The sequence below is a fragment of the Bos grunniens genome, chromosome 10, assembly GCF_055505025.1.
Source record: "Bos grunniens cultivar Pamir isolate PY7600 chromosome 10, Bosgru_T2T1.0, whole genome shotgun sequence".
NCBI classification, from domain to species: domain Eukaryota; kingdom Metazoa; phylum Chordata; class Mammalia; order Artiodactyla; family Bovidae; genus Bos; species Bos grunniens.
Genome location: NC_141174.1, coordinates 87,745,057 through 87,767,778, shown reverse-complemented (window position 1 = coordinate 87,767,778; position 22,722 = coordinate 87,745,057). Strand labels below are relative to the sequence as shown.

The following is a 22,722-nucleotide window of genomic DNA, read 5'->3' as shown; positions in this document are numbered from 1 at the left end:
TGAGCAACTGAACTGAAGTGAACTGATGCAACCACATGCCATGATCTTCGTTTTCTGAATGTTGAGTTTTAAGCCAACTTTTTCACTCTCCTCTTTCACTTTCATCAAGAGGCTTTTTAGTTCCTCTTCAGTTTCTGCCTTAAGGGTGGTGTCATCTGCATATCTGAGGTTGTTGATATTTCTCCCGGCAATCTTTATTCCAGCTTGTGCTTCTTCCAGCCCAGTGTTTTCTCATGATGTACTCTAGATATAAGTTAAATAAGCAAGGTGACAATATACAGCCTTAATCCTATTTGGAACCAGTCTGTTGTTCCATGTCCATTTCTAACTGTTGCTTCCTGACCTGCATACAGGTTTCTCAAGAGGCAGGTCAGGTGGTCTGGTATTCCCATCTCTTTCAGAATTTTCCAGTGTTTAGTCTAGAGCTAACTTTCCCGGGTCAACTGAAGCAGTAGTCTTCTGAATACTCTGTCCTGATGCCTTGGCAAATATAGGGTTTTCATCCTTCCTGGTGCGAACACAAACTCTGCCTAGTGTAAGGTCTGGAGATCGTTTCTTCTGGTCTTTCTTGGGGTTCTTTCCCTGGCCTCATGTAGTTTCCTGACATCCATGTGCAAATCATTACTCACCTAAAGACTCCAGGTGCCCTCTGCAGTTTTCTGCAGTTGTCTCCTTTTGCTCTTCTGCCAGTGAATTCTAGCTGCCTTGGCCTCCTCAACTCCCAGTTCTCTCAGCTTAGGGAGGTGGTTGAGCTCCCCTGGCTTCCCCTCCCTGCATGGGTACTAAAAACTCTTGTCTAGTCACTAAGCTGGTCATAGGACTCATCTCATTGGTTTTCCATCTCTCAGAGATCACTGTCCTATTTTAGCTGATGTCTAATTTCTGAAAACCTGTTGATTTTTTCTGTTTTGTTGTTATTTATTTATTTTTTTTAGTATCTTTTCCATTCTTATCACTGTGCTAATCCATACACTTATTTTTGCCTCTTGGCAGACATGTCTCTTGACCGGCTTTTAAATTGTTCTCTAAAATAGAAGCTACAGAAGTCCAGTAGATAGTACTATCCAATAGTACTATATTAAGCAGGTGTCTGGGCTTCCCAGGTGGTATGGTGGTAAATAATCTGCAGGAGATGCATTGGGTAGGTAAGATCCCCTGGAGTATGAAATGGAAACCTGTTCCAATATTCTTGCCTGGAGAATTCCATGGACAGAGGAACCTAGCAGGCTACAGTCCATGGAGTTGCAAAGAGTTGGACACAAATGAGCATCTGAGCACACACTCACACACAAGCAGGTGTCTACTCTGCTGACTCACTGATAAAGAATCCACTTGCCAATGCAGGAGACCCAGGCTCAATTCCTGGGTCAGGAAGACCCCAACCCCCACTCCCAGGCAAGGAAATGGCAGCGCACTCTAGTGTTCTTGCCTGGAGAATCCTGTGGACAGAGGAGCCTGGTCAGCTACAGTCCATGGAGTCAGAGTCAGACAAGACTTAGGAGCTAAACAACAAAAAACTCTGCTAAGCACTGTACGTGTATTTTCCATGTTTAAAGCTCACCGTGACCTTTTGCATTTACTACTGTTATGGATCTTCATTTTACAGATGCAGAAGCTGAGGCACAGAATACTTAAATAGCTTAGTCCCATACCTAATAAGTAATGGAAGCAAGCTTTGAACCCAGGGAAGTCTTGCCTCAATCAAGTCCATGCTGTCAACCTCTGTTCTGTATTTCTGTCCACTACTTTGGGATTTGGCTTCTTAAAGCATAGCTCTGGTCACATTTCTTCCCTTCTCAAAAGTCTTCAAAGACTCTGCATTACTTCCAAGTAAACTAAAAGCTCTATGGGAGGGAACTCAAGATCTTGCACAATACATCCTCAGCCTACTTCTAAAGCATTCTCTTATGTGTCTGAATTCTGTGCTGCTTTTAAGTTGAACTCATTGCCTTATCTGAACCCAAGTACTTTCTTACTTCAATACTTTTATTCATGTATTTCTTTCTAATTAGAATGCCTTCACCGTCTCCAACCTGTCCAAATCCTCAACACCCGTCACGGGTCAGCTCCGAAGCTTGCTCCTCCTTGAGCTGACTTGAATAGATCCTGTCACATCTGGTAGATCTATCACTTACCACCTTCTCCTTCAGACCTCTCTAGGATTCTCTGAATGTGTCGCTTACGGGTGTCATCACAGGGTGACTTCTGGTGTTCTGATAGTATACATGTTACATTTCCCCTAGTACATTGAAATCTCTTTGAAAGTGGTGAACAGGTCTTGTTATCTTGTCTTAGTCACTGATTTATGTAGAATCTTGCATATGGAGTGTAATACAGAGCACTATGTGTCATGACTTGGGGTTCAACACATAATTTGTTGAACAACTGAGTAAATAAACTTTAGCCTTTCATTTGTTCTTTTGTTCATTCATTCATGTTTTAACGTAATATCCTAAAAGCAAGTTCAGTTCACAAGCAAAATATCGCATAGTGTTCTTTGTGTTCATTGCTCTCACCCACAGTATTTCTTAGCATTTTTTATATTAAGGGCTGAAATGAAAGGTTAAGAGTTAGAAGCACATTTGATCTTTTCCTGAACCCCTCCTGACTTTTGTGTGACTTCAAGCATGTCACTTGAACCTCTTAGTGACCTCAGCTGTGAAACCAGGCTGCCTAGTGTCATAGAGGGATTGCGAAGAGCAGCAAATCACAGTCCTTGTCTGAACAGAATCACCTGCAGGGCTCTGATGCCTGCATAGAATGATGAGGGAAATTTAATTTCCCAAGTCAAATGATCATTTTCACCCATACTTTAAATGTCGTGTGGGATCAATGAGATGAGAGTCCTTGAAAATCTGTTACTTTTCTCTTCCTACTCAAAATATTTCTAATTTTTGTTCTTGTAAATGTTCTTATTTTTTAGACTTTTTTGCCCAAAGGTTATTGCAGTGTCTAAGCATATTAGTGTTTACCGCTTCAGACTTCAGAGGTGGAAAATATCACTTCAGATATTATAAAAAGCAAGTTGAACTTTGGGAATAATAGAAGTACCCTGAACTTTTAATTTATATCACTGAATTTAGTAAAAAAAATTGCCTCAAAGAGAGTACTTTGAAAATGTCACTAGTGCTATTTTAAAGATAACTATTTGATGACTGTATCTAAATACGTGTTTCTAACTAGCTTTTGGGGGGTGACAGTGGTGGGAGAAATGTAGTTAAGCAAGACGATTGCAAACAAGTAGAGCAGAAAACAAATAAAAATACTATTAGCCATTTTGCAAATAGAACCTTTTTATACTGTTAATGTATTGTGTAAAATCTTTGAAAGAGTAGGGCTTAAAAGATTCCCTTGTACTACATATTTTCTAATTGGGAAAAACCCACTGTACAGGAAATTTAGCCTTGTATGTAGCACATGCTGATTATCATTCTTTGACTGCTTTGGGTTTCTGCTGCTTTTAAAGTAGCATTTAAATGGACCATTTGATTAATCATTTGTATACTGACTGTAATCCTCCCAAATTTCCTTTCTGAGTTGTACATACTGTAAAAGACAATTATGTCGCCACAGATTAAATAAGCGAATTAAAACAGAATAGCAGCTTAATTTGACCTGTGATTTTGCTCTCCTTCCCTTTAGTGGAGCGTGTGCCACTCCAGCAAATAAATGAAGTCATCCATGACAGCTTGTGATGAATTGCCGTATTTATACTGTATATTTTAATAGCCTCACACTAATTTAAATTGAGCACAGAGTAAATTATAATTCAGTCACTTGACTGCTTATATTTAACTTGACAACTCATCCTTACTTGTCCTGGAGGTGTAGTGGAGAGCCGCAGAAATGCGCTCAGGTATTTCAGTTTCTAGCTTAACCCTTTCTCCAGGAAGTGCTTCATGTTCAAATTCTCTCCAGTTTGAAAAATTAAGCTCTTCCTAAAGAGAAGAGAAAATAATCATGAAGACTCAGGGAGTTCATACTTTCCTTGTTCTTCCAAAAAAATTTAGTATTTGTCATGCTTTTTTCCCAGGTTTTCCATTTTAGGGTAGATTTTACTTTCCTTCTCAAGTTCCCAGAAATTACTTTATTCACTTTTTTACCATTATGGAATCTCCACTATCCTGGATTAAAGCAAATTTCAAGAATGATCAAGACCTTTTAGAGTGCAATGGATCAGTCCCACGAGTACACTATTACTCGCTACAGTTTAGGCCAGTGTGGCGATTTTATTTATTTTGGTATTTATGTCTTTGATTTTAAGTTCAATTATAGAAATCAAACAGTTCATTTCCTTCCTGTCTAGAAGTAGCTTCTTATTTAGAGAATTATGGTTGTAAGGTGTGGTATAATTAAGTACCACATCACTCAGTGGGCACCACTTGTTTAAGACCGTGTGCTGGGTGCTGGGTATGGAGGGAGGGAACCAGAGAAAAAATGCACAAGGCTTAGTTGTTGCCCTTCGTGGGCTTACAACCACTGTACTCTCTAGGCTTCAGTTTTTAGGAACCACGGCATTAATGCAAAAGGCAGCATGTGATGGGAGAAAGATAAGAGGGTCTGATAGAAGGCTTTAGTGCCGGCCTGATGGAGGTGGTGGTGGCATTCAAGCTATGTTTAAAGCATAGAAAAGGTATTATGGCCAGTGACTATGGAATGGAGCGAGAAAGCACACCTCGCGTGGAGGGAACAACTGGACTAAAGACGGAAAGTGGGGGAAAGCACGGGACATGTGGACTGGTAGCAGTCATCTGGTTCTACATGTAGATTGGATTTGTGGTAAGGAGTGGTGGGAGAAGGAACTGGAATAACAAATTGGAGGTAGATTGTGGAAAAATTCCTTGAATATCATGCTAGAATTTCAACTTTATTCCAGACTATGGAAGCCTAATTAAGATTCTCTGTGAAAAGAATATGTTCTTGGCTGGTAGTTTTAGGTTATTCCAAGATTTTGGTTAGCCATGTGGAATCATGTTGTTTCTTGATTGGGGGCCTGGAGATGCAGGTCTTTGGTAGTGATACTACACACTGAATAAACAGCATTTTTTTTGAAACTTTAAATAAGGGATTCTCAACCTTACTGTGGGCTACAAAATCAGCTGGCAAGTTTTTAAAAATGCAAAGATATGGGCCCAACCCCAGAGATTCTGATTCCTTTATTTTGGGTAAAGCCTGTGCATCATCAGGTTTTTTTTAAAGTGTCCTTATTGTATATAAATACCTTGATATAAAGGTAATTATAATGTGAGGCGAGGGTTGAGCACCATTGCTTTAAATGATGCTTTATTCCTTTTAGCAGAATTTTTCAGGCTGGAAGAGTCCCTGCACTTGACACAGAGGGTCAATGTTAGCTCTAATATTATATGGTATAAAATTGAAACAACACTAGATGAATTAATTTTGTTGCTAACTTTTATACAGGAGCAAAAATGTAAGTGAATATTGTAACAAATGACTATTGATTGAGAGAAATGTTTAAATGTTTTCTTGGCAGTTTTGCCTTACACTTACAATCTAGTTTAGTGAGAGCTTTTATAAATAACCCTAAAGCAAACTCTTGATAGAAACTGCTGTGCCTTCTTGTACTCATTCTACCCTCCCCCAGTGGATGTCAGTACTAGAAAATTTGTGTTTTTGGAGATTATCCTTTTCTTTCCTTGCTCTGTCATCAGTTTACAATTGAAAATTTATGTTTTTTCTTCCAGTATGATTATATATATGTGTGTGTGTGTGTGTTTATATATATATTCTGCAATTGTAATACAGAATGTAGATCAGTGTTGGATGGTGTATAATTACTGTCCTTGGTAATCCTGAATAAGTTTTTATTTAGAAATGTCTGGAATCAGAAACTCTGTCACAAATCTTTAAAACTATTGTCTAGTTATTTTATTATTATCATTGTTCTTTTTAAGTAAAAAACAATTCCCTTTGAATTGACTTCACAGTAAATGCTAAGTGAAATTTGAATGGTTGATGGTCTTCTTTCTTAAAATAAGTGTTCAAAATAAACTAGTATTATATGTATGTTTATAAATTATTGTACATTTCTTTGTTATGAATTTGACTCAGTGGTTGATATTTTAAGGGAAACCATAAAGCCTTGGAACATACTGGAAATTGTGTGGTCCTTGGAATCAGGGAGAGGCCCTGATGTTGCCGGGCCTCATGACTCCTCAGAGCTTTGGTTTCTTCCTTTTTAGAAAGAAAGGAATTAGGTGAAATAATTTCTGAGGTTCCTTCAAGCTCAGTTTTATAACAGTTGTGGCAAAGAAAGATTACCCAATTGGAAGAGTATAAAAACCTGATATATTTTAAAAACTCCTTATTTCTCTCATAACTAAAAATCTACTTTAAATGTTGTTTTTACTTATCATTCTCTTCTGCTTTGCCCAGTATCTGAATTACAAGACAATTAATTTTTAATGGTTTCAGGGTCACTCCGGTCTTCCTCGTCTCAAAATAACCAATGTGGCCAAAATAGGGTGTGTAAATTAAGGGTGTTATAACGTAACTGACTTTTGAAGCCATTAATACTGACCTTTGAGACCTGGCTTTTTCCTTGATCCCATCAATCACTTCTATACCACCTCCCCCAATGCAAAGTGTTAGACAGATGTGGACACAGTTTGTATTACCAGAGGTTATGGTGGTGGAGAGGAGAAAAGTGGAATGAATAGAGGAAACACCATATTTTTTAGTTTTTATATTTCATAGTGAATGTGGCTAGATTTAATTTAAAGGTGAATAAATGTGTGAATGTTGATTTCCTTGTATGTTTAGGTCATACTACTAGATATTACACTGGAACTTCAGAAGCAAATTATGTCTGAATTGGAAATTCTTTATAAGGTAATTTTTTTTCTTGGGTGTTTTTCCTTATAAAGTATGCCTGTGACAGTATTGGCTTGCAGGCTTTTAACTGCTTTTGTCTTATTTTTGTTACAGTGTGATTCATCATATATCATAGGCTTTTATGGTGCATTTTTCGTGGAGAACAGGATTTCAATATGTACTGAATTTATGGATGGTGAGTCTTCCCTTTTATAATACTTTAAAAGTGATTTTGAGAGTAGAACACTTTAAAACCTGATGTTGATACAGGTATCAAGTAGAATTAAAAATAATTAAACTATACTAATAAGTACCTCCTTTATGCTCTAAAACATCTTAAGGGTTCCCAGTGTTAAATATTTATAGTTGAGCTATAATTTCAAGAATGTAGTTTCATTTACTTTTATTGAAAATTTAAATAGAACAGATTAAATGCTAGTCTAATCAGTGGTTTGATATTTGATTCTTCTATACAATCTGTCTTCACTTGTGAAACAGATGTTCTGTTCTTTTAATGTTTCAATAGCCAAAACAGATTTTCTTTTAAAGAAATCTATTAACCCAATGTCCTACGTCTTTTAGAAAGAAATCGGTTCTTAATTGCAAGATAAGAAATCGTTTTCTAGCACAGCTGTTTAGCCAAGATGTGTTTAGTTTTCTTTGGACTCTAGCCCTTTCCTTCCTTCATTTTTTATTCATTTCTACTTTGGTAAATCTTTTTTGATCTGAATATTATGGCAAAAATGCAGATTTCTTGGTTCCCTGTCAGTGAAATGATGTCACCACTGTTATTGTTTATCCATTTGAAATCAGAGCAGTCTTTACATTTCACATATTCAATTTTTTAATGTCCAGCTCATTAAAACTCAACATTTGGAGTTCCCTGGTGGTCCAGTGGTTAGGACTCCATGCTTTCACTGCTATGACCTGGGTTCAATCCCTGGTCAGGGAACTCAGATCCCTCAAGCCAAGGGATGCAGCCAAATATATATACATATATATATAGTTCATTTGGGGCATTCTCAGTATATTAATAATACAGTTAGTTCATTCCCTATAAGACTTTTTAATGAGCCTACATTGATACCTTGATACTATAAGAATGTGTTCTAAATTTGTTATAGTAGATGTCAAGAATTAAAAGTCTTACAAACATATTAGTATGACAATTACTCTTCAAGGAGACCAGCTAGAAAAAGTGAGTTCACAGAGCCAGTGAGTGTGTGCATGCTCACTCACTCTGTCGATTCTGACCATTGCAACCCCATGGACTATATGTAGCCTGCCAGGCTCCTCTGTCCATGGAAGTTTCCAGGCAAGAATACTGGAGCAGATTGCCATTTCTTCCTTCAGGGGCTCTTCCTGACCCAGGGATCAAACCCACATCTCCTGCATCTCCTTGCATTGGCACGTGGGTTCTTTACCACTGAACCAGCTGGGGACCCCTTCATAGAGCCAGTACATGTCATTGTTTTATGGCTTTCCATCATCCTTTTTTGACTCCTCAATTTGTGTTACATTAAAAAAATTATTTATTAAGATGGTAGGATGTGCATTTATGCAGTTCAGTGGTTTTCAGTACATTCATAGGATTGTATAACCATTACCATTAATTCCAAAACGTTTTTATCACCCCAGAAATAAATTCCCCACCCATTAGTAGTCACTTCCTATATTCTCTTCCCTCTAGTCCCTGGCAACCATTAATCTACTTTCTATCTGTATGAATTTCCCTATTTTGGACATTTCAGATAAGTGAAATCATACAGTATGTGGCCGTTGCATCTGGCTGCTTTCACTTAGCATAATGTTCTCAAGGTTCACGCATGTTACAGCATTTATCAGCACTTGATTCCCTTTTTTATGACTGCATAATAGTCCATTATGTGGATGTACCATATTTTGTTTACTCTCATCCGTGATGAGCACTGATGCTCCTTAGAGGGGAAGCTTTCAGTCTTTCATCATCAAGTGTGATTTAGCTGTGGGTTTTTGGTAGGTGTCATTTATCAAGTTGTGGAAGTCCCCTTCTCTTCCAAGTTTGTTGTATATTTTTTATCATAAATCAGCATTAGATTTTGTCAAGTGCTTTTTCTATTGAAATGATCATGTGTTTTTTGTCCTTTATCCCATAGTTATAGTGTATTAATAGATTTTTGCATATTGAACCAATCTTGTATAACCTATTTTATATGTTGCTGGATTTAGTTTATTAGTATTTTGCTAAGGATTTTTACATTCATATTCTTAAGTGATATTGATTTGTAGTTTTTCTTGTAATGTCATTGTGTGAGTTTGATACCCAGATATTTCTGTCCTCAAAGGATGAGTGTACAGTGTTCTGTCCTCTTCCATTTTTTGGAAGAGTTTGCTGGAAAGATTGATGTTAATTTTTCTTAAAACATTTGGTGTAATCCACTGGTGAAGCCATCTGGTCCTGGGGTTTTGTTTGTGAGTAGTTCTTATGGTCAGGTGGCATCTGTTGTCTATTATTAGGAGAAGTCCAGTACTTCTACCCGTTGCATCTTGTACTGGAGTTGCCAAGAAAAACACAATCCAGGCAAGCACTGGACTGAACAATTTTTTTTTTTTAACTTTACAATATTGTATTGGTTTTGCCATATATCAACATGAATCTGCCACACAGAGCAAGATCAGCTTCAATAGTGGGTGTCAGTTTCCCATGGCCAGCAGCAGGTCCCTCCTGGCAGTCTGTGGAGGGCAGTTGGCCTGCACATACCCATCTCTGTTGCAGCAAAAATAGCCCCCACTCCACCTCACTCCCTTGGAGTCAGAAATGCTAAAAACTGAAGGTATGCCTAAGGTCCATTGAGGCACATGCTTAAACAGGACAAAGAAGTACATATTGAGCCTAAAACAGGGAAAGGGTCCAAAACAAGGACATAAACCCACCACAGGCTATATGGCCTCTTTATCTCTTAGTAAGCAACTGTTCTAGCCCCAAGGCCCATTGTTATGTGGCCAAGTAGGATTTGCAAGACTGTGTGCATAAGACTCTCTTTTCCAAAAGTTTTTTTTTTTAATTGTGGTATAATATGTATATAATTTACCATATTAGCCATTTTAAAGTGTGTAGTTCAGCAGTATTAAGTATATTCACATTACTGTGCAACCACTGCCACTATATATCTCTTCAACTCCTTTCCTTTTGCAAAACTGAAGCTCTATACCCGTGAAAGTATGACTCTCTACATCCTGTTCCCAGCCCCTGGCAGCAAACATTCTACATTTGTCTCTATGAATTGGGCTACTCTGGATGCCTCATCTGAGTGGAATCTCACAGCATTTGTCTTCTGGGGACTGGCTTGTTTCACTTTTCATAATGTCCTCAAGATTCACCCAAGTTGGGACATATGTCGAAATTTGCTTCTGGTAATACTGAATAGTATTGTGATGTAGTTTTTAAAATTACCAACCAATATCTTTACTAGTTATAGGTTTATTCATCATTTCTATTTCTTCCTGAGACAGTTTTGGTAGTTTGTGGCTTTCTGAAAGTTTGTTCATTTTATCTAGATTATCTAATTTGTTGGTAAACAATTAGTATTCCTTTATAATCATTTTTATATCTGTAAAGTCAGTATTCATGTTCTCTCTTTCATTTCAGATTTTAGTAATTTGAGTCATATCCCTTTTTTCTTCAGGGTAGCTAAAAGTTGGTCAGTTACTTTGTCTTTTTCAAAGAACAAACTCTTGATTTCTTTGCTTTTCTCTATTTTTTTTCTGTTGTGATTTACCTTTGGTCTAATATTTATTCATTTTTTTCTACTAGCTCTGTTTTTAGTATGCTCTTTTTCTGTATTTTTAAGCCATGAAGTTAGGATATTGATTTGAAATCTTTCTTATTTAATGTAGATGTTTATAGCTATACGTTTCCCTCTAAGCACTGCTTTAGCTGCCCTCTAGAAGTTTTCATATGTTGGTTTTGTTTTTTTCATTTTCGTTTACCTCAAAGTATTTTCTAATTCCCCACAAAGATAATCCCTTGTGATTTCTTTCTTAGGAGTGTGTCATTTTCCATGTTGAATTTGTCCTTCTGTTGTTGATTTCCAATATTCCACTGAGGTCAGAGAACATACTTTGTGTGATTTCAGTCCTTTGAAACATACTGAGATTTGTTTTACGCTCTAAAACATTGTCCCGGAGAATGTTCAGTGTGCACCTGAAAAATACATTCTGCTGTTGTTGGGTAGAGTGTTCTTCAGATGTCTGTCAGGACTAGTTGGTTTATGGTGTTAAGTATTTTATTTCCATGTTAATCTTTAGTGCAGTTGTTCTGTCTGTTGTTGAAAGTGTGGGGTATTGAGGTGGGGTATTTTGTTGCCTGTTTCTCCCTTCAGTTTTGTCAGTTTATGCATCAACTATTTTGGCATTCTGTTGTTAGATGCATTATGTTTTAATTGTTGAAGGAGCACCAACTGAACTCTGCCTGTGCAGTGACCATCAGGCAGCTGGTGTTTGCTGTACTGGCAGGCTGCTGACTTTGAAAACTGTACTGAAGGTGGGGAGCAGGCGAGTTAAAATGCCACAAAGCTTGCTGTTCTTACCAAGATTCAAGCCTAGTCCTGAACAAATAATTTTGGGGTTGCTACAATCCTTTGACTAATTTCCAGAGTCCTGAAAAGGTTGATTCTGACAAATTTTGTCTGTTCTTTCATTGCTTTTGTGGAGAAGGGAATTTTCAGAGGACCTTATTATACTCTGCCATTTTCAGTGACATCACCTTTTAATACATTTTAATGCTTTAAATCCTTAACTTAAAATATTCACTTTGTTCAGTTCAGTTCAGTTGCTCAGTCATGTCCGACTCTTTGCAACCCCGTGAATCGCAGCACTCCAGGCCTCCCTGTCCATCACCATCTCCCAGAGTTCACTCAAACTCACGTCCATTGAGTCGGCGATGCCATCCAGCCATCTCATCCTCTGTCGTCCCCTTTTCCTCGTGCCCCCAATCCCTCCCAGCATCAGAGTCTTTTCCAATGAGTCAACTCTTTGCATGAGGTGGCCAAAGTACTGGAGTTTCAACTTTAGCATCATTCCTTCCAAAGAACACCCAGGGCTGATCTCCTTTAGAATGGACTGGTTGGATCTCCTTGCAGTCCAAGGGACTCTCAAGAGTCTTCTCCAACACCACAGTTCAAAAGCATCAATTCTTCAGCGCTCAGCTTTCTTCACAGTCCAACTCTCGCATCCATACATGACTACTGGAAAAACCATAGCCTTGACTAGACAGACCTTTGTTGGCAAAGTAATGTCTCTACAAAGTAATTCACTTTGTAGTCTATATTTAATACTGTTTCTGAGACTCATCGCTCTCTAGGCTCTAAAACCCTTCTCCTACTGCTTTTGGCAACTCCTTTTACTCCACACTAACTGGTCCCTGAACAATTAAATCTCTCACTTAAGTTTTTCCCATATCCTCATCAACTCTTCTAAAACTTGATTCCCCTCCCCCAGATTTTACCTGCCTCTTTCTCATTCAGAGACAATAGTGAGCTCCCACAGGTCCTCACTCTTCCACCTGGAACTTAGTCACAACTGCACTCACCTGATTCACCTCTCACATGAAGAGCTGCTTAAGGTAAATCTCTTTACATGTGCATCCCCTTGGTAGAGTTTCTCCATTAGCCACCCTCTCTTTTTTGGACTTTCATTCTCTCTGTAATACAATAAAACAGTCCTCAAAAATATGTGGACCAAAAACTGTGTACCGTCAATCCTTCTCTTCCTGTTGCAGTAAAACTTCACAACGTTCTCTCAACCTAGATCTCTCATTTCAGTGTAGAGTTTCATTGTTTATTTTAATCATATATTGTTTATTTCCAGATGTCAATTGGGCATTTTCTTTCAGACACTATTCTAAACCTGGGGGTACAACATTGAACAAGACTTAATCCCTGTTGGTACAGGACTTAAATTCTAGAAGGGGAGACAGACAAGAAACATACAGTATGTTCTCAGAGGGAGTAAGTGTAGTTAGAACGTAAAGCAGATAGATGATGACAATGAGGAGAGGAGGTGCTCACCTTTGACAGTCAGGGATGGCTTCTTTATGGGAGTGGCATTTTCACAGAGACTGAGTCAGTGAGCCAGCTTAGGGAGGATCTTTAAGGCAGAGGGAATATCAAGTATAAATGCACTAAGATGGGAAGCAAGGTGTCATTGGGCCCCACAAGAAAGTCTTGGTGATTTGGGAGGACCTGGGGCCAGACAGGAGGACAGAGAAGTAGGCAGAAGCTAAATTGTATAGGCCTTATAGGTCCTGGTGAGGAATTTATGTCTCAGCCTGAATTTGTTAGGATGTATTAAAAGGTTTCAAGTAGGGAAGTGATATGATATGCCTTTCCATTAAGTCAAAATTAAGTTCACTCAGAAATACCCAAATACAGCATGTGAGACTTTATGTACATGTATTTGAATTACCATCATGGGAGTAAATTGTTTCCCCCACAACCCATGTTGCAAAGAAAGAAAGGACTGTTAATTTTCTTCAACAGGAAGAGGCTAAGAGAGCTTCTGAATTTCTTGCTTGTGGCTTCAGATTTACATTTTTTACTATTAATAATTGTTGTTCAGTCACCCTGTCATGTCCGACTCTTTGCAGCCCCATGGACTGCAGCACATTAGGCCTCACTGTCCCTCACCATCTCCTGAAGTTTGCCCAAGTTCATGTCCCTTGCATCAGTGATGCCATCCAGCCATCTTATCCTCTGATGCCCCCTTCTCCTTCTGCCCTCGATCTTTCCCAGCATCAGGGACTTTTCCAGTGAGTCAGCTGTTCACATCAAATGACCAAAATATTGGAGCTTCAGCTTTACCATCAGCTCTTCTGATGAGTTTTCAGAATTGATTTCCCTTAAAATTGATTGATCTCCTTGCTGTCCAAGGGACTTTAGGACTCTTCTCCAACACCACAGTTCAAAGGCATCAATTTTTTAGTGTTCTGCCTTCTTTATGGTCCAGCTCTCACAACCATATGTGACCAGTGGGAAGATCATAGCCTTGACTGTAAGGACCTTTGTCAGCAGAGTAATGTTTTTAACACACTGTCTAGGTTTATCATAGCTTGCCTGCCAAGAAGCAATCCTCTTCTGATTTCATGGCTGTGGTCACCATCCACAGTGGTCTTAGACCCCAAGAAGAGGAAATCTGTCACTACTTCCACCTTTTCCCCTTCTATTTGCCATGAAGTAATGGGGCCGGATGCCATGATCTTAGTTTTCTTAAGATATAGTTTTAAACCAGCTATTTCACTCTCCTCATTCACCCTCATCAAGACCCTCTTTAGTTCCTATTTGCTTTCTGCCTTTAGAGTGGTATTATCTGCATATCTGAGGTGGTTGTCGTTTCTTCTGCCTGTCTTAATTCCAGCTTGTAACTCGTCCAGCCCGGCATTTCTCATGATGTGCTCAGCATACAGGTTAAACAAACATGGTGACAGCAGACAGCCCTGTCATACTCCTTTCTCAATCTTGAACTAATCAGTTGTTCCATACAGGGTTCTACCTGTTGCTTCTTGACCCACATACAGGTTTCTCAGGTGACAGGTAAGATGGTCAGGTATTCCCATCTTTTTAAGAGCTTTCCACAGTTTGTTATGATCCACACAGTCAAAGGCTTTAGCGTAGTCAATGAAACAGAGGTAGATGTTTTTCTGAAATTCCCATGCTTTCTCTATGATCCAGTGAATGTTGGCAATTTGATCTCTGGTTCCTTTTCCTTTTCTAAACCCAACTTGGACATCTGGAAATTCTTACAAGATTTTAAGCAAGACCTTACTAGCATGGGAGATGAGTGCAGTTGTTCAATGGCTAGCACATTCTTTGGTATTACCCTTCTTGGGAATTGGGATGAAAATTGATCTTTTCCAAACCTATGGCCACTGCTGGGTCTTCCAGATTTGTTGACATATTGAATACAACATCTTGATGGCATCATTCTTTTGGGTTTTGAATAGTTCTACAGGAATTCTATTTTAATATTTCCAAATTAATAATTAGTAATAATCATCATTTTAAGGAAAATGTTGAGATGAATATCACAGTAATGTTGCTTTGTTCATTTGCCACATATCTGTGTTTATTCCACATGCAAGATACTACTTTGTATTGTAGCCCTGTATTAGGATAAGCAGAGCCCTTACCCCATGAGTTCTTTTGACTTAATTTCATGAAGATGATAGCCCCACTTCATCAACAGAACTGTGTAGTTGTTTGGCAGTTGAGTGAGTTTTTTGCTATTCTATTAGCATTCTTCCTCCTAGTTCTCATGGTAGATAGTAGCATGCAAGGAAATGACTGACTAAGGCTGGGGAATGCAAGAAAGTGACAGATCACAGTGACCTGGACCAATGATCTTGGAGTCGTGAGGAAAAGGATCAAACCAAACATGCAACAGATAAATGAGTCTCTACATGCCTTGCATACCAATATCACAGCTAAGATTAAACTGTCTCTCTGAGTGTGTGTCATATAGTCTCATTTCAGTGAGACTAAAAAGTTCACATGTGATTCTCAAGCTGTGTGTTATGGGGAAACCTTTTAGATCTTTGGAGTTCAAAGACTCCAGTCTTTCCTGGGTTCTGGCCTCAACTGACTCATGGCTGTGACTAGAACACCCCACTCTCTAGGACTCAGTTTCTCTCCTCTGTCAAATAAAGTTATTGGACTGATCTTTAATGTCCCTCCAGCACTAATGTGCTGAGATTTGATGAGTCTAAGGATTGCCTTTTGGGAATAGGCCTATACGATAGAAATGATAGTAAAACTCAGTAAAAATTCAACTGAAAATCCTCTGCCGTTTTTAGCCTGATAAGAATTATTTAATATCACGAGAACTCATCTGACTTAGTAGGAGCTCTTGAGTGTCTTTTTAAAAATATATATATGTATGCATGCATTTGGCTGTGCCAGGTCTTAGTTACGGCATACGAGATCTCCAATGTTTGCTGTAGCATTCAAACTCTTAGTTGCGGCCTGTGGGATCTAATTTCCTGACCTCGAACACAGGGCCCCCTGCATGGGGAGTGTGAAGTCTTAGCCACTGGACCACTAGGGAAGTCCCAGAACTCTTAATTCTAAGTGGATCTAATGATTGTGTCAAAGACAAGATGAATCTGTGATGACAACAAAGCCAGCTATGTAAAGATTTCCCCATATGGATGGCTAAGGAGAGTGGAATATAACTGAGATTAAATAGATATTTACAAAGACCAGTGAATTACCTCAAAATGGGATTTCTTTTTGGCTTGTTCTACTAATAATGGTAATAACCTAATCTTTGCCTTTTTTGATTTAGCTTGTTGACTATTGTCCTGTTAGCTAATTAGGCCCTGATTTACAGCCTATGTAAAAGTAAATCTCCTCTTAGGACTTCTTAGTAGTATAGTAGTATATGTGAATAGATTTGCACCTCCTAGTTTTGAGCCACTCGAGCTGTTCACGTCATAGGGGATTGGCTGCTAAACTCTATTTCTGAGCATTCCAAATACCAACATGTAAAGCTTGGTATTCTTGAGATTTTTTATCCTTACAACTGCCAGTTCATCTGAAAGATCAATGAGAACATGAAATGTTTTCTCTACCATGTTTTCACTTTTATTGCATATATAATAAAAATGCCATTTTAGTAAATAAATATGGTTCACCTCGTTGCAGAAGTGTCTTTTTCTTTTTTTTTTTTTTAGAAGTGTCTTTTTCATTCTCTTCCCAGTAACACCCAGAGACAAAGCATAAGGCTTAGTCATACTGTGGCTTTCTAGCTTCTCATCAGAATCTGAAAAATATAAGCCAAAGCTGCTGCAAGAAGTGATCATTTTCCTCCTTTAAACAGGATAAATACAAAGCCAGTTTCTTTATATATTGAATATATGTAATATTTTTTACAGGGAAAAATAATTTTTTCTCTGATGTTCAGCTTTAGGAAAACTTCACATAAAAAATTTTGTATTTGCCAAATAGAGTTAACTGCATTTGAAGAGGATAATATGCTCCATGTTATTATCTTATGAGGCATACTTACAAATCATCTAGTGGTAAATTGTTAAATATGAATTTTTAGCCTATAATAGAAACAAAAATTGTTTCTCAGATATCTTGGGTAATTCCTTCATGGAGCTGAAAGACTGTAAGTCTCACCCTTGACTCAAAGAAATGTTATTGCATGTGGTTAAAATAGTTCTCATATAATCATATCATTAGTAGGAGTAAAGTAGTGTTTCTTTGCATAACTTCCTGAAATTCTTATACTACTTGTGTAAGATTAAATATTTAATAAGCATACTCAAATTTATACTTCCAAATGAATATTGGTTCCTTTGAAATAGTTTCCTGGGAAAGTTATGCAGTTATTTTAATCATATTATTGTTGCCGCAAATGGTTTGTGATCCCTTCTTTTGAAAATGTTTTCAGAGCAACTTAACCTATCTGATAAACTTCATGTTGATTTAAATTCACTTATTTATGCATCTGACAGATACAGAATATGTCCTCTCTGCTAGTTGTGCTAATTTCTAGGTTGATAAAAAATCGAAACAACATGACTCCTGTCTTTATCATGTTTATAATCTAATGATTTTATTTTTTGGAAACCGCCAAAAGCTCAATTTGGTAAAGGTGAAGCATATTAGTGAATACCATTTTACTGAAAAATATTATGACTAAAGAGATTTTTTTTTAACCTCATAAAGTAGTTTTCAAAATAGTATCAGAGAATTTCCAAAAAAACAAAAAACTATTTTGTTCTAAGATAGCTTCTTTGGAATATGTTGATTGCTTGTCATGATACGTAATTTGAAGGTTAACATACATTTAGGTAGATGTTAACATTGCCATTTTACTTTATTAATTTTTATATGTATTTTGAACATTATACTCACCAGCTTCTGTTTGGTTAATGTGAAAATTCTAAGATAAGGTCTTGGTTTACCTTTGAGAAAACTGTTAACACAAGTGAGATACCTAGATATGATCGTCCTGTCGATCTTTAGTTTTGTGTATGTATTTAAGTTTATGTAAAGTACGGATACTTAGCTGGTCCTTCACTGCTTTCCTTCAGTTTTTACATGTGTATGATTATACACTTGAGAATAAGATGAAAGTGTCTAGTTATGCTTCATCTGGAATTACGATTGTATCATAAATAAAATTGGACTAGAAAGCTAATTTTACCCTAGACATCCAATTCATGTTGTAAGTAGAGGAAAAAAAAAGTCTCACAGTAGCTGTCAGAGGAGGGGCCCAGTGCACTGTTCTGGTGGTTTCATTGTTGTAATACAACATATTTGTCTCCACAGGAGGCTCTTTGGATGTATATAGAAAAATTCCAGAGCATGTCCTTGGAAGAATTGCAGTGGCGGTGAGTCTATGGCTTCCACTCTATGACATGTGGGTGATTTATTTGTGTTAGTCAGGCGTTATTCTCCTTACAGCCTTAGGATTTTTTGTTTTTCTATTTCTTCAATCCCTACTGACTGCCAGGGTCTTCTTAACTCTCTCATCGTTTTTGTCCTTTCTTCCTCTTGTAGACCAACCTATAATAATGACATAGAAACATGACAGTTTTCAGGCTTATGGATTTCTCTTTTTTTTTTTTTTTTTTGGCCACACCATGCGGCTTGCAGGATTTTAGTTTCTGGACCAGGGATTGAACCTGGGCCTCATCAGTGAAAGAGCCGACTCCTTACCACTGGACCGCTGGGGAATTTCTTGCATATTCCGACTTGTGCTAGTTCATGTGTTTGCAGCGATCTTACTACTCTTATTAATCAGTAAAATTTCCACATTCTTCAAAAAGAAAGCTGTTTTATTGACATTTTGTAGTTACAGGCACACAATTAGAAAATACATTTAAAGCCTAAATTATTAAAGTAAAACCGTCTGCAAGGAAATACTACTTTGGTCTTAAAGATTTTTGTATATGTTTTATGTACTTGGTTTTTAATTGTTTCACCATCTGTATCTAGGAATTTATTCCTTTGTAATTAAAAGAAGTTTTCCATTTTTCTATATTCACTAATAAACTGACAAAATATATCAACTAAATTAACATTATTATTTAAACTCCAGATTTCAAATTTGGAATAACATAGGCTAAACAGTGTCTAAGAGAAGTCATGGGTGGTGTAATAGTAAACAGTTGCTAACCTAAAGGCACTCTGATAACTTAAGCAGTTTAATGCAGAACAAAGTGATTATACCATGTACCATTTAATTAAATGGCTGATTTTCACATTCATTATACATCAAACTGACAACTCAAATCCTTTAATCCAACATGGACCCTTATTTAGTCTTAGTTCATTGTAATTCACAGCTTTCCTTTTTTCTTTCCAATTATTAGTGTGAACTGCCCAGGGTGATGAGAACTTTCTTTTCTGATGCTATTGCTGCTAAGTAGCTTCTAATCTACATGTTTAGGTAGATGAGTATGAAATTCGAGTACTTAAATCACCATTTTAGATGAAAATAAAAATGTTTCATTTCCTCTTTTAATCTCAGGGGGAATGAATGCTTTGTGGCTTTTGGCAGTTCTTGGCTCTAAAGTTTAATAACACGCATAATAAAGGGCAAAAAAAAAAAAAGAGGGATACCAATTGAAAAAGAAAAAAGTATATGAGTTCTCTATACTCAATTATCTATCAAACTTGGCTAAAATAGGAACCTGCCTTCTTCAGAAGAGAAGCTTGTTCTTCCTGGAGTTCATAAATCTTGCCTCCCTCTTGTGTAGGGCAGCCACACAAGGCCATTGGTATTTTCAATTCTCCTGAAGTGGGAAGCCTGTGAAGTGAATGGAGTCAAGAAAAAAAAAAAAAAAATCCAACTCTAATACAGGGCTTACCTATTGAGTAATCAAAAATATGACAATGGTTTTAGTGAAAAGCATTTGAAATAAATGCCAGTTAACCTTCACGGTAACTATAGATTATTGTACATATTTTAAACATGTGCGAGATGAGGTACAGCAGAGTTAAATAGCTTGCCTAGAGTTCTGTAATTAATCAGTAATAATCAGAACCCAGGGCAGTTTAACTCTGGGCCCCATACTCTTTCCCTCTGCTTTCCTAAGAGAATGAGAAAAAAAGAGGAGGAAATGAAAGGAAGAACAACGTTTGAAAGTAAAAGAGAGAAGTACAAATGAAAGAATACGAGAGTAACAATATACACTGCTTCAGATTCTTTTCATGTCGTAGAACCTCATCTTGGCATCTCTTCCTCCCCACAGTAACTTTATTTTCTGAATTCTAATAGTCTGGCATGCTGTACAGGCCCACAGATCCAAGGTTCATTACAGAATACACCCCTGTCAGCCTTTATAATATGTTGTTCACATTTTCTCTTGATGGATGTATGGCAAGAGAGTATTTTCCCAGAAAAAGAAGTCCATATAAACTGGTTGATTTCAGCCTTCCAACTTGCTCAGTGATTTTTTCCCACTTTGTTTGAATCTGGGCTTCCTATAAAGAAGAATGCCTTTCTGCCTTTCCCTGCCACCTAACACATTTTATTTTTCCTCTAATTTCTGAAGCAGTGACACTGTGCACTGTGAGTGCTTATGTTGATGGAAGTCGTCCCTGAAACGATGTGCACTTGACGTGTCAAGCAGTGAGTGATTGACAGCAGATATGAGCACTTTTAGTGTCAAGGCTTCATCAAGCCATTGTTGTGAAACCTGGCTTACTGAATACCAATAATACCCTCTAGGTTTTCAATGAACAGATTGCTAGCTCCCTGTACACTTATTTTTCTTCTAAAGGAAAATGTAGTCTATTTTGGCAAAGTTGGAAGAATATTTTCTTTTTTGAATCTCCAATAAAACTTTTAATTTTAGCAAGTATCATAAAATCAGTATTTGTTTTACTTTTTTCTGCCCAGTAATCTGAATATGGTGGATTGACTTCACCTTGTATGTTTTCTGATTATTCATTTTCTGTGGGACTAATTTTTAGTGGTGAGCTATGTTTAATGGGAAAGCTTTATAATATTCAACTAAGCTTATGTTGAGAAATTTAACCTTGTTTCCAGAACTCAGAGGGTGATTACTAAATAAGATGACCTTGTCCTTTGCTCAAAGAAGATATTGTTTTTATTGTTGATGTTATTTTTTTACAAGCATTTAAGGAAATATTTTTGTCCTGTTTATTCCTTCTGTGTTAGTTATTGCTATTTTAATATTTTCTTTTTTTAATTATCTTACTGTTCAGAGTACATGTGTTTTATTGTAATGCCACTTAGTCTGAATTCTGGAAGAAATCATTTGCTATAGATACGTATTCCGTTCTCTTAAAATAGACAAATATATCATAGAATTGATTATAATGCATTAGCAAATTTTTCAGGAGTACATTCCACTCAGAATAATTAAATATGTTAACTTCTGCTCAGCATTAATTGATATAGATTTTATCTTCTGCATTTTTCGTATTTATAAATTGTTTTCCCCTTTATATTTCTATTTTTAATATTGCTCTTAATCTTTTTTGATCAACTAAAATCCTTGCATATTTAGCCCCAACCCTCTTTTCATCATTCTCAAGATATGTAAATTGCCAATTACTTCTCATAATGGTAGTTTTTCTTATATTCCTGACTCACCTAAAAATGTCTATTATGATGGACGTTTACAAATTCTTGCCGCAAATCTTTAATAATAGTGGTGTGTCCTTTGTATCTGATACTTAGTTATGAATGGTAAGCCTTCAGGTTGTGAAGTTCACACTCATGTGCATACAGGACCAGTGGGTATGAACAAAAACATATGCATCTCCTTTTATAACACCTTCTATATAAAGACTTTTGAGACTTTTAATGATTAAATTTCCCACATAGAAGGTAGCACTGTCCCCCATGTACTTAAGGTCTCAGAAACATCTTCTTTTCAGTATCTTACTCAACTAATTATTCTTAATTCGGGCTATTAAATTTTAAAAATCCAAAATCTAACCCAGACGGTTTTATTTTCTCTCTTTATTTCTTTTACGTGCCCTTTTGATATTATGCTTCCACACACAGGCTTGCAGCAGCCGGTCAGAATGGCTTGTGAGGATCATCATCTTGACACACTTTGTTGTTTTCTACCCTAATGTCATTTAAAATGTTTTAGGGGAAAGTTTTTATTTTGGAATAATTTTAAACTTCCAGAAAACTACTATTTGGAAATACTAAGAATTCCCAAAGATGCTTCACCCAAACCCCCCAATTGTTAACAATTAACCACATTTGCTTAAACATATGTATGTTTGTGTGTGTGTTAGTTGTTCAGTCGTGTCCAACTCTGTGCAACCCCATAGACTACAGCCCACCAGACTTCTCTGTCCATGCGATTCTCCAGGCAAGAATATTGGAGTGAATTGCGATGCCCATGTCCAGGGGATCTTCCCGATCCAGGGATCAAACCCAGGTCTCCTGCCTTGCAGGCGGATCCTTGGTAGTCTGAGCCACAACATGGGCTTCCCAGGTGGCTCAGTGGACAAAGTATCTGCCTGCAAGACAGGAGACACAGGTGGATGCAAGTTCGATCCCCAGGTTGGAAAGAGCCCCTGGAGAAGAGCATGGCAGCCCACTGCAGTATTCTTGCCTGGAGAATGCCTTGACAGAGAAGCCTGGCAGGCTATAGTCCATGGAGTCACAAAGAGTCAGACACGACTGAAGTGACTGAGCACGCACTAAGCCTGTGCACCACAACTACTAAACACACACACACACGCACGCGCGCACACACACACACACACACACATACACACACACACATTTAAAATTTTTTAATTTTATCATTTACTTTTATTTTTGGCTATGCTAGGTCTTTGTTGCTGTGCTCAGACTTTCTCTAGTTTCATCAGGTGGGGGCTACTCTCTAGTTGTGGCGCACAG

The 22,722-nt window shown here is 37.5% G+C and overlaps 1 protein-coding gene across 5 annotated transcripts in view; it reads left to right on the top strand.

Annotated features, from left to right (window-relative positions):
• The window catches only part of MAP2K5 (mitogen-activated protein kinase kinase 5), a 282,322-nt gene that overhangs the window by 109,877 nt on the left and 149,723 nt on the right, over positions 1 to 22,722 (top strand). For 4 of the 5 annotated variants that reach the window (XM_086322839.1, XM_086322837.1, XM_086322838.1 and 1 more), the window contains exons 10-12: positions 6,784 to 6,852; positions 6,949 to 7,030; positions 18,150 to 18,211. In XM_086322839.1, the coding sequence (XP_086178965.1) occupies positions 6,784 to 6,852; positions 6,949 to 7,030; positions 18,150 to 18,211 (213 nt within the window). Of the gene's footprint in view, positions 1 to 6,783; positions 6,853 to 6,948; positions 7,031 to 18,149; positions 18,212 to 18,476; positions 18,889 to 22,722 lie in introns of those variants that run through there. The other variant, XM_086322840.1, reaches the window with a different exon arrangement.